Raw genomic sequence first — 12,920 nt, forward strand, 5'->3', positions numbered from 1 at the left:
TTAGGAATCAATCTAATAAAGGAAGTGAAAGACCTATACATTGAAAACTACAGAACTCTGAAGAAGAAGATCGAAGAGGATATCAGAAAATGGAAAGATATTTCCTGTTCTTGGTTAGGCAGAACCAATGTAGTGAAATGGCCATACTTCCAAAACTGTTATACAGATTTAATGCAACCCCAGTCAAAATACCAATAGCATATCTCACAGAACTAGAGAAAACAATCATAAAATTCATATGGAACAGAAGAGACATAGAATAGCAAAAAGCAATTCTGGGCAACAAGGGCAAGGCAGGGATGTCATAATCCCCAATGTGAAGTTATACCACAAAGCTACTATGATAAACAGCATGGTACTAACTAAAGAAACAGACCAGCCGGGCGTGGTGGTGAACGCCTGTAATCCCAGCACTCGGGAGGCTGAGGCAGGAGGATCATTGCAAGTTTGAGGGCAGCCTGCACTACAAAGTGAGCTCAAGGTCAGCCTGAACTGCATAGTGAGACCCTGTCTCAAAAAGACAAAAAACAAAAAAAAACACCAGACCTGAGGATCAGTGGAACAGGACCAAAGATGCAGAAACAACGCCAAGCACTCAACTACCTTATCTTTGACAAAGGGGCCAAACACTGTCACTAGAGAAAAGATAGCCTCTTTAATAAATAGTGCTGGGAAAACTGCCTTTCCACATGTCAAAAATTGAACCTAGAGCCATATCTCTCACCATGTACTAAACCAAAATTGAAATTATCAAAGATCTAAATATTAAAACAGAAACACTTAATCTGCTGTTAGAACAGGTGAAACTCTGGGATGCATAGCTATAGGCAAAAACTTCATGAACAAAACCCCAGTTGCACAGGAGATATCACAGAGAATCAATAGCTAGGATCACATCAAATTAAAAAGCTTCTACACAGCAAAAGAAACCACCAACACAGTGAAGAGATAATCCACAAAATGGGGAAAAAATTTTACCTGCTACTCTTCAGACAAAGGATTAACATCTAGACTATATAAAGAACTAAAAAAAAATTAGACCCCTCCAAATTTGGATGGCATCCAAGATGAACAAATGTTTCTCAGATGAAGAAGTAGAAACAGCAAATAAATATATGAAAAAATGTTCAAACTGGTCATTCGAAAAGTGGAAATGAAAACAATGATATTCCCTCTCACTTCAGAAAGAACAGCTATCATCAAGAAATCAAGCAATAACGAATGTTGACAAGGCTGTGGGGAAAAAGGAACCCTTCTTCACTGCTGGTGGGAGTGTAAACTGGTACAACCACTGTGGAAGTCAGTATAGGCATTCCTCAAAAACCAAACAAACTTCTAGAATTAGAGGTTCCATTTGATCAAGCTATTCCTCTTCTAGGCATCTTCCCAAGAGTTAAAGGCATCGTGCTACAGTGATATACGCATACCCATATTTATAGCTACACAATTTGTAGAGACTACATCTTGAAAACAGCCCATATGCCCATCAACCAATGAATGGATAAAGAAAATGTATTATTTATATACAATGGAGTAGTATTCTGCCATAAAGAAGGGTAAATTTGAATCATTTGTAGAAAAATGGATGCACCTTAAGACCATTATTTTAAGTGAAATGAATGAGACATACAAGATTAAATACTGCACTGTTCCTCTTCACGAGCAGAGGGTACATGAGGAACATAATGGAGAACAGATACTGGGAAGTAGGAAGAAAATGTCAAATGGGAAGGGGAACAAAGGGGAGGAGAGAGGGAAGGAAGGGAAAAGGAAAAAAGAGAATGGAAGGAAAAATGTACACAAAGCTTGTGTAAATGGGGAGGGGAAGAAGGACTGAAGGGCGGGGAGGAAAACAGAAAAAAGAGAACTGAGATGTGTTATGTACAAGTACAAATTCCCTACGATGAATGTGATCAGTATGTTTGACAAATATGCACTAATAAATAAAGTTAAAAAGAAATCCAAGTCCAAAGAATTAACTCCGAGCAGGGTTGAGAGTGTGGCTCAGTGGGAGAGCACATGTATGCCCAGCACACACAAGGCCCTTAATTTGATCCCAATCATAAAAAGCAGAAATATAAGCCAGCCAAAACTCTACAAAGCAAAACAAATCCCTAAAGCAAACCAAAATTCCCTCGAAGAATATATTTCTGAGCCCTAAATCTATACCGTATCTTGAGAGCAGGTATCTTCAAGGATTAGGCCAAAAGTGCTTTTATGCCACATACACTGTATATTGCTATGGTTTAAAATAACAGCAGTAACTAGGGTGGTAGTAATGAGCCGCAGTCAGCATCATTGTCATGGCAATACCAATAGTTCTGAACTTTTGCAGACAGGGAAACTTACTTTAAGAAAAGTTACAGGGCCACTGGAAAAATATTAAAACTCAATTTTTATTTTGTTTTGTTTGTAGTGATCGGCGCTGAACCCCACCTCCTTGGACATGTGAGGCAGGCACTACACCACTGAGCTATTCCCCAGCTCCAAACCAGTATTTTCAATACGAAAGAACATGTATTGTTCAGCCAATACCTGATCGATGTCTTCCATCTTTAGCATGGATGTCAGCACCCAAGGATAAGAGAGTCTGAACTGTGCTTGTATGCCCTTCCTGAGTGTTGAAATAAATTCATTACCACTGTGATGAGGACAAAAGCAAACTTTTAAACACAAACTCATATTCGTTTTTCTAAAACAGTGAACTCCTAAAACGGAATTTTCCTATCTCAAAGAAAGCTTATTATATATCATTCTCAATTCTGCTATAAATCATTAAATAAATATTTTGGTAACATATTTTTTTTTCCCCAGTACCGGGAATTGAACTCACGACCTTGCACTTGCCAGGCAGGCACTGCACCGCTGAGCTAAAACCCCAGCCCCCTGTAACATTTAATTATAAAGGTACAGATTATCAACTTTGTAGGCCACATTACTGACCTAATACGGTTGAGTTTCCATCAGTATAAATCTTGTGGTCACAATTCCAAAACTTCTCAAGCAAATATACTCTGATAAAATCTTTAGGATAGAGATAAATTGAAAAAGACTGTAACCCCTCAGCAAAGACAGTCACGGGCAACATTACATATAAGGTCATTTATATACTCTTTATCTAGCCAGCTGTAGCATGTAGCGAGAACAAAATCAAGGCTCGATCTTGCCACGGAGGGAACACCAGCTTTTCTCCCCCTGTAGACTCCCTCCATCCTTACTCCTCCCCACTTGCTCACAACAGGGATATTAGATAAGAGTTTAGTTCATCAGAAAAAAATTTATTCCTGCTTCTAGACAAATAAGTAAAGGCATGTGGCCACTATATAATGTAGGGAAATATGTAAGACTCCTAGCACTTAAAAAGGCTCCTTTTCTAGTGAAAAAATTGTGCACATCTTCATTCTCTTGCCCCAGTTACAGAGTCTTAACTTCTGAAATCCAGGATGAGGACAGAGAGCTAGGAATTTCATACAATGGATCTTTCTGGCTTTAAGTAATGTTATTCCTGAAAACAAAAATGTTCAGAAGGGGCATAAGGGTCAGGCATTCTGTGGAATAAAAGGTTTTTTCAGCTTTTGTACAGAAACAAAAGTCAGGTTTCTATCGAAGGGGATATAGGACTCCTTAGAATCGTGATCTTTTCAGGAGTACGGGCAATTTTTTCCACAGAGATGGAGCCAAGGAATCAGGCCTACGGAGCTACCTATCAATGGAACGAAGCAAGCCCAAGTCAGCAGGAACACCATCAAAACAGACAAACCTTAGCTGCATAGTGAAGCGCTGTGAGGTGGGTTGTTGCTGCTCTCACATCTACATTGATGCCAAGATCGGACACCAAAAACTGGATGGCTTCATCCTGCCCAGTGACCGCTGCCCTGTGCAGCGCCTGGGCCCCCAGGTTGTCCTCAGCTGAAGGGCAAGCCTAGTAGACGAGAGAGAGGGAAAAGGAGGTAAGGAGCAGACACCTGGACCCACATACCTGCTGCCGTTTTGGCAAAACTTAAGTTGTCTATATGTTTCTCTGGGTAAAGGATACAGAGCTTTTGTCTGATTCTAAGGGCTGTAGCCAAAAATATAATTAAGGGTCAGTGTGCCAGGCTGTAGTGCCACAAGTGCTCCCAAAGCAGTCTGCTGTTATTATTATCGAAGTGCTGTTTATTGAATAGTTAATTTGCCAGCTGCTCTATGTACATTATATTATTTAATTCTTATAGGAAGCTCCTGAAGAAATTAAATTTGTCTTATTTTAAAGATGGGACCACTGACATACATTGATGGTTAAAGAGGTGAAGGGGCTGCACTTGGCAGACCTGAGATTTGAAACCAGGATCTGAATAATGTGTTTTGCTTATCCCGTGACCTACAATTTATAGGAAGAACCAAAGGAATAAAAACAAAACCATTTTAATACCTCATGTGTTTCGAGGAGCAGCCTGGCTATGTCGATGTGACCACACTGAATTGCGTCCATGAAGGGGGTAATACCACAGCTGTCTTTGCAGTCGGGTTCATACTGGCACCTAGAGCCAACACCGAAAGTAACCGGATGTGAGAAGTCACCACTTCAGACTCAAGGGACAGCTGGCACCTGATCACCTCAGGCGCACTGTAAGCCTAACGGAGATATCTGTGACAGGCTGGTGTGCTCTCCTTCCGTTCCCATCTCAGGGTCTACGCTGAGCTCTGTCTTTAGGAGCTCCTCCTCTATCCCATCTGATGGTACTGTGACCTCTCCAGTTCTTCAAGCCAGAAGCTAAATGGTCCTTGATACTGCTTTTCCCTTACCTCTCACAAACCGAATCTCTCCGTTCTGCAGCCAAAGCATGCAAAACATCTGTATCCTTCCTCCATCTCCGCTTTCACCTGAGGTCCAAGCTAACTGGAAACAGGTTCTCATGCTCCTTGCGCTCCTGCCTGGCTCCACCACCTTCCATGGCAGCCGGTCCTCTTCCCAGTGTCAACGGATAAAACCACTCCTGCTCACAACATCTAACCACTTCCCAGTCCAATTATTTAAATACAGGATGAGCAACGATTTCAAATTTTTAAATTTTTATAATAGTATAAAAACAATTTTATTAAATGTATTCAATAATTTTCCTGCGCATGATGTATCTTAAAACATTTAATATTCAGCGAAATGTTACAATGCTGGCAGCTGTATCTAACCTCTTTCCTAACTCTTTTTACATTATTGTTTTTCTCTGAACAACTCGCTACACTTTCTTTCTTCCTATGGGTGGTAATTTTCAGTAAATTGTCTACCCACTAAATGTTTAATGATGAAGACATTGTTGACAGACTTTCTGGTTGGCATTTTGCCATTATGTTTTTTTGTTGTTGTTGTTGCTGTTTTTTTCTGTTACCAGGAGTCGAACTCACGACCTTGTGCTTGCCAGGCAGGCGCTGTGCCGCTGAGCTAAATCCCTAGCCCCAACCATTATGTATTTTTTGATTATTTGGTCTATGAGAACTAATCTAAGTGTAAATGACTTTTTGAACCCTCTTGTTTTGAATAAATAACAAACAAGTTCTATGTTGCTTAGTCTAGAAGGTGCATAAATATTTTATAATAATATTTTTTTCACTTTTTGATTACAGGACAGCTTGTTAGATGCTGGCCAACTCGGATACCACCTGTAGAACTATTATAATCACTCACCACTATTGGAATACTTTGTTTTGTTTCTTGTTTGAAGAGCTACCATTTATGTATTATGAATAGTTGACAATAAGGAGACGTCTTTTTTGTCTCTTCATTTCATAACACAGACTTTTCCTCTCTCCTAAGCTAACATTTCTCCCCTTTCCCAGTCTTTTCTTTTGCAGATCTTTTGACACTTCCTTTCTATTCAGTCTGTGTCCCAAATGTGTCTACTTTGTATTGTAAAAGAGTATCACTCAGGGAAAAAAAAAGAATATCACTGAATTCTGAAGTATAAAAATTACATCTACCCGGGTGTGGTGGCACACACCTGTAATCCCAGCCCTCAGGAGGCTGAGGTAGGAGGATGGTTGTGAGTTTGAGGCCACCCTGGGCTACAAAAGTGAGTTCAAGGCCAGCCTGAACTGCATAGTGAGACCCTGTCTCAAAAAGACAAAATCGAAAAGAAAAAAAATTACATCTAATGTACTTACAACAAGAGTTTTTGTAAGGGCTGAGGATTTAGCTCAAGGGCACAGTGCCTGCCTGGCAAGCGCAAGGTTGTGAGTTTGATTCCCGGTACCGGAGAAAAACCAAAAAAAAAAAAAAAACTAAAAAAGAAAGAGTTTTTTTACATCATTGCACAAAATTATGTTATTTTTCACAACTAAAATAAACACAAATTACTAAAAGAAAATAACCAGAACTTATTAGATTTCACTAGAAACAAACATCAAAGGTGAATACAACTTTCTGTATAAAAAAGCATGTAAAAGATCGTTGATAAAAAAACAATGAATGTATGAGTGTATCTCATCTAACCAAGAACTGACTAGCTGAAATGACACCTGCCCATGTGACACTCGGGGTAATACGTGAACATGCTGCCCGTGTGATGCTCAGGGTGAACTGTTAACTGGTTAACTACTTCCTGGTGCACAAAGGATAAAAATTTCACAGTTTGGCATCTCCTTCAAGGGCCAGGATCACAAAGCACCCAGTACGTTTCTCCAGGTCGACATGCTCCCCGCAAGCCCCTGCTTCCTGATCCTTTGGTTGCTCAGTCCTGTTCTGCCTTGGTACTTGTTTGGAACTCAACTGCTCACTCTTCCCTTGGCCAACTCCAACTTATCCAAGCCTCACTGTACAGTGAATGCTAACAGACGCCTGTCCTTACCAATCCTAACTTACACGAACACCTCTGCTCTCTCAGCATTCTGTACTTTCTCTTTGCAGTATTATAACTTGTAGTTCTATACTTACATGTGAGATTATTCATCTGTACCTGTCTTCCACACCAGGTGTTATGGCTTGTATCTAGATGTGCCCCCCACCCCACTGCCCCCGAAAGCCTCAAGTGCTCACAGGTGGGCTTTTTGGAGGTGGCTGGATCTAGTGAACCTACGACATGGGTGCTGCAGCAAGGATGCGAAGTCTTCTGTTGGCACATGAGCCAAGTTACCCCAGCATCATCCCAGCAGCTCAGCATCAGATAACTGCACATGGCGGCTAAGCACACAGTCGGAAAGGAGCAGAGATGCCAAGCAACAACGTTCCAAGCATTTTGGGCACTTAGTCTCTAAAAGGTTCACCATCACTGATCTAGGGTGTGTGACACTAGGATTAAGGGTGTGTGATAACTGAATGGGATTAGCATAGTTCTGGGTGTGGATGGCACTAATCAATAGGTTTACAGCCTGGATGGAATATAAAGGGAGAGAGGAAAGGCAGGCTTCGCTGCTGCTTACTGCTTCACTGCCTCCTACCTGCTTTGCCATGGTCTGTTTCTCTTCTGCACTGCTCCTCTGCCATACCATCCTGTCTTAGAACCAACTGACTATGGACTGAAAGCTCTACAAACTGTGAGCCAAAGCAAACCTTTTCTCCTTTAACTTTGGGTGTCAGGTAAGCAGTACCTCAGTTCATCAACTTAATTCTTCCCATGATTTGTAGAAAACAGTGGTACCACTGTATTTTGTCTCAGCAATGAGAAAAGTAACTAAGACACTAGGTTATAGGCTCCACTGGAGGAAGGACTATGTATATTTTATCAGCTAGAGCCTGACATGAGAAGGCATTCAAAACAGTTGTTGCTTAAATGAAAGAAAAACTGTTAATAAATTTGAAGACAACCCAGTATGCTCCCACTGGTACCAGGCAAGCCCTCCACATAGCAGTGTTCTCAAGACTCAATGTTAGGTGCTCTTTCCTAATGATAAACTGTTTCCTCAGATCATCTCATATATTTCTAATCTCAACGGTCAGCTCTGTGTTTACAAGCCTCACATTTGTGTCTTTGCCCATCTGTGTCTCTAACTGCCTGACTAGGATCTCTGACAGGCACATGTCCAAAAACGCAATTATAACCTTTTCCCCAGAGCTGTTTATTTTCCAGTGTTTAATTCTCTGCAAGTGCCACCAGCGGTACCACCCTGAAAGTCATCCTTTAAAATCTTCTGGCTTGGTTGCTTGCTTGACTATGCTGGGGATTGAAACCCAGGCATTACACATGCTAGATAAATGCTCTAGCACTGACTTACATCCCTAGCTTCCAGAGGGTAGTTTATATTAGGTACTCAATGAATATGAACATGTTTGTTGAATACAAGAATAGACAACTCTGTCACTAAAATTTGGTCATGTTTCTTAACTATTTTGACTTTATATTCTTTGAATTACCTGCTTATATTCTGTGTTTGCTTTTCTTTTGGAAGTTTTTTTTTTTCTAAATGTTTGAGTCTTTTATATGACACATATTAACTCATTATAATGAACACGTTACTTTCCCCCAATTTACTGTTTTGTTCTTACCTTGTAAGAAGCACCTTGACTGCTTCTAAACAGCCATGCATTGCTGGAAGAAGAGAGTTGGAGGATTAGAGCTTTTTAATGAGACATAAAATGCTTCACACATAACGTGGCTGGGGATGTAGCTTGTTGAGCAGAACATTTGCCTAACATGCACAAGGTCTTGGGTTTGATCCCTACCACTGGGGGAAAAAATTATTGTTTTTTCTGGCTCTCCTCTCCGCCCCATTTTTTAGTTATAACCTACAGGAAAGAGTAACTAAAGTTGGTATGCTGTCACTTCTGAAAAAATAAAATTTAACTGGTTAACTGCTAAAGAATGATATATTTACATGTACAGAACCAACACTTGACTATTTTATCCCTATGAGCATTTTTATGACAACCTTAATTTTTTTCTTTTTTTCTGAGTCAGTCTCACTATGCAGTTTAGGCTGGCCTTGAACTCACCATATAGTTCCTGCTGCCACTGGACTCATTGCACTCCTTCTGTCTCAGCCTCCCAAGTGCTGGGATTACAGGCACGCACCACCAGGCCTGGCTCAAACTTTTAATCTTAAATTTATCTCTCCATTTTTGTGCTGCACATCTGCATGGCCAGTTTCTTCCAGGAAATGGAAAAACATTTTAAAAGCAACCCATGACAAAACCAGGAATTTAGTTTTCCTACTAACAGGTGTGGAGGTACACACTTATAATCCCAGCACTTGGGAGGCTGAGGCAGAAGGACTGCCAGGAGTTCAAGGCCAGCTGGGGATATATAGTGAGTTCAAGACCTACCTAAACTACACAGTGAGACCCTGTCTCAGAACAAAACAACAAAAAACCAACTATACTCAATAATGAAAATTCTGACGATCTATCCTCCCCTATTTTGGGTGAACAGCAAGGTACTAATTGTATTTCCAGGCGAGTGTATGTGTGTAAGGAGCTGGCCATGTAATTTAAGAGTACAGAAATGTTTTTCTATTTACTTACAAAGTTTTAGAAAGGATCCTTTAGTCCCTAAGAGCTAACTGTGACTAGACAATAATTTAATGTACTACCTAAGAAGACTAAAGATCACCTTCCATATTTCTCGTTATGGTCTCCTGAGCCCTTTAATACCCACTTATGCCACAGCAATTTTGTTTTTCCCTAATTCAAAACAATCTAAAAGTTCAGAGTTAAGGGTCACTACACAATGAAAACCAAACCCCAAATTTATGTTTGACATTATCACTAAAAGAGACATAAGAGCCATACCTGGGCACAAGTAAATAAACATTAAATGTAGACCACTATAATGTTACAAAAGATGAAGAAATATTTTTTTTCCCTCTTGGTTTTAGTAATAACATAAAACTGATAATAGAAGCAACAAGGTTTCTCTGCTCGCTATGTGTAGAGCAGTGGTCTGCAACATTTTTGGTACCAGGGACGATTTAATGGAAGACAACTGTTCCATTGATAAGGGTAGGAGTAGTGCAAGGTTTCAGGATGACTTGAAAGAGTGCACAACGTAGATCCGTCACATGCGCACTTTGCAGTAAGGTTTATCCTCCTATGGGAACTAACGCTGCTGATCTGAACTCAAGTGATAATGCAATCATGGTAATGCAGGCTGGGGAGCAAATGTAAATAGAGATAAAGCTTTGTGGCTCACTCACCCTTTATAACCATGTGGCCCTTTATAACCATGCTCCTTAAATTCTACAATGACCCTGTGACACAGGCATCATTACCATCGTTATTTTGCTGATGAAGAAACTTGTTCAAGGAAGAAAGAGATCAAGATTTTGTTCAAGACTTTGTTACTTAAGGTACTACCTAACTAGGGTTAGTAAGACAGACACATATGAAAACAACAAGAAAGGTATGCTAGTTACTATTCACTATGCAGTTTAGGCTACAAGTTACATTAACGTCAGAAACTAACAGTCTGCCAAAAGGTCCCAAGATGTTCTTACTCCCTGCCCTGTATTTCCCTAACTCCTTCGTTTATCCACAGGTGACTTGAACAAGATGATATTCAGCAATGCGGGGTCAAGCAGGCTGCACATGTATGCCCGCATACTTACAGAGCTGCCAGCTGTACCTGCAGTGTGCAGAGGAGTTCTTCTAATTTTGCTCTCTGTCTTCCAAGCATCTGGGCAAACAGTGAGCAAGTACTGGAGGATCAGAGGGTCACCTTCTCGACTGGCAATGTGGAAACTGTTCCAGCCGTCTTTGTTCTTGAGGAGTGGATTGGCACCATGTTCCACAAGGTCCTGGATCACCTCGAGATTCTTTCTTGTGCAAGCCATCATTAGAGGAGTCCTAAAGCCAACCAGGACAAGCTGTCAAGTGCAAGACAGCTGACATGAGAAGCAAGGGGCCAGGTCTTCAGGAAATGCACATCCTTGACACAGACAGAAAACCCGGAGAACTGAGGTATCTGGGAGGCACGAAAACAGCTTTAGCAACTTCTTTGCTTGGTATGAGGACGCTGGCAGGAATAACAAGGGAAAAATAATAGTGCACCTTCAGGAGAGAGACTGGGGCAAAACTGCCTCTGAGCCTGGCTAGGAGTGAACTGGGACAGAGCTAATAAAAACCACCACCAACCCTCAAGACTACCTTTCCACCACAGTGGGGAAGATGTGTTTATTAACTACATGGGTCTTTCTTGGGCCCCTCCCCCCACCTCCTTACAGAGCTGGACAGGGAATCCAGGGTCTTGTGTACCTTAGGCTCAGTGTACCACTCAGCTGCACCCCCAGCCCTCTTCCGTGTTTCTGATTCCCAGGAGATCAGGACTTTCTCGAAGGCAGGCACTTCATTCTGTGACAAGCTTTAAAAGGATCACAACTTCTAAGGAACCTGACGTTTTTACTCCCGGCCCTCATACCCCTAAAAGATGTCAAGTAACAAAATGGGATTGATTTGTGTGATGACAAAGCATCTTGAATGTGGTGGTTATGCAAGATGACACATGCGATAATAGCGCCCGCTCTACACGCAGTGTAAGTGTTAACTGATAAAAATCTAAGTCTGCAGACTGTAGCACTATCAATTAAAACAACGTAACTGATGTAGTCACTTAGCTACATGGCCTCCGGAGAGCATCACATCCCCGAGCAAAATGTACTGATTATATTCTGTTTGATTATATTTTCTTCTGTCTCACAAAGGCAAGCGATGGCTGGGAGAGGTCGACCCTGCTGTTGAGCAGGCCTGGGCAGAGAATTAGGAGCTGAGAAAACCTATGGTGCTTGGGGAATGACCTACACACTCCACGAAAACGTGATTCTGCGGGAAGTGGGGAGGCTGCGTGTCTTTCATATCTTCACCACCTACCAATCGGCCTTCTTCAGGCAGTCCACGGACGCCCCTCGATCCAGCAGGTAGCACACGCAGTCCCGGTGTCCCATGGCGGCCGCCTCGTGCAGAGGCCTCTTGTAGTCTCGGTTGGCAGCCTCGATGTCCATGCCCCAGGCTTCCACCAGATAGGCTAGGGTGTCCCGGCGTCCATGGCGGGCGGCACAGTGCAGCAGGGTGTCTCCCGCCAAGCCCTGGGGGCCTCCGGCGGCCTGCAGCTGCTCCCGCAGGGCGCGAAGCCGGCCCTCCTGCACCAGTCTGAAGAGGCGCCGCGAGTCCCCGGGCGTGGCCATGGCCGCGAGCGGGCGGGAGGGACGCCGAGTCCCAGCCCTCGGCCAGGGGACACGGGCCCAGCAGGCCGAGTGAACCGCGCAGGTGGCCGGGCTTCCGGTTCCTGCACGTGACCCTCCCAGACGCGCCGCCCTCGGCCCGGGTGCCCACTGCCCGGGCCGCCCGCGGCACTCACGCCCTTTGCCCCTCGGGGGGCGGGTCCCTGGTCCCGGCTGTGGCCGCTGATTCCTCAGGGGGACGGGACAGCCGGCGCAGAGCGCGCCTGTGGACCGCTCCTGCTCCCGCGCTCCGGGTGCGGTCGTCTCGGTGCAGCCCTGGGCCTCGGTGTACCCCCGTGCGGCTCGGCTAGTGGGTGCATCTGATACTCCGGGCCGGCCCCGCGCACGGGGAGAAAACGTCAGGGAGGCGGGTCGCTGCCACCTGAAAGCCCCGCGGCGGGAAGGACGCGCCCGGCGGGGGCAGCTCCGCAGGCAGCGGGCGGGGCGAGGTGTGCGCCCCGGCAGCCTGGCCTAGGGGTGACTGCAGGGCCACGGCGCTCCTGCGCCTCCCGCTGCTCCAGCCCGACCCTGTCAGGCCTCTCCGGGACGGAGCGGTGTTCTCTCGCGCCACCCCGTCCTCACCAAAAGGCAGCCGCGCCCGCCCCTCCCCGCTGCTGCTATTCACCCCCTTTGGGGACCCGGGCAGCTGGAAGGAACTCTGGGAAAGTTTCCCCTTTTCTCCTCCGCGCAACAGAAGCGAGGACGGGGCGTGGCTCGTTAGCCGTGGCCGCGCCCCCTCCAGGAGCGCATTCTGATTGGTCTCAGAGGCCGTCAGTCAGCAGTTCCCTTCCGGTTGCGCA

General features: G+C 44.0%; 1 protein-coding gene across 3 annotated transcripts in view; it reads right to left on the reverse strand.

Moving 5' to 3' along the window:
• Positions 1-12,829, reverse strand: part of Ankrd16 (ankyrin repeat domain 16) — a 14,912-nt gene extending 2,083 nt beyond the window's left edge. The window contains exons 1-7 of one of the 3 annotated variants that reach the window (XM_013513667.1): positions 11,771-12,827; positions 11,159-11,264; positions 10,530-10,770; positions 8,456-8,498; positions 4,412-4,520; positions 3,761-3,922; positions 2,536-2,614 (exon numbers count right to left, since the gene is read on the reverse strand). In XM_013513667.1, coding sequence (XP_013369121.1) covers positions 2,536-2,614; positions 3,761-3,922; positions 4,412-4,520; positions 8,456-8,498; positions 10,530-10,770; positions 11,159-11,264; positions 11,771-12,084 — 1,054 coding nt within the window. In that variant the 5' untranslated portion in view covers positions 12,085-12,827. Of the gene's footprint in view, positions 1-2,535; positions 2,642-3,760; positions 3,923-4,411; positions 4,521-8,455; positions 8,499-10,529; positions 10,771-11,158; positions 11,265-11,770 lie in introns of those variants that run through there. The other 2 variants (XM_013513668.1, XM_005383851.2) reach the window with 2 other exon arrangements.
• Between the last annotated feature and the right edge of the window lie 91 nt (positions 12,830-12,920).

The sequence above is a fragment of the Chinchilla lanigera genome, unplaced genomic scaffold, assembly GCF_000276665.1.
Source record: "Chinchilla lanigera isolate Chin_1 unplaced genomic scaffold, ChiLan1.0 scaffold00020, whole genome shotgun sequence".
NCBI classification, from domain to species: Eukaryota; Metazoa; Chordata; class Mammalia; order Rodentia; family Chinchillidae; genus Chinchilla; species Chinchilla lanigera.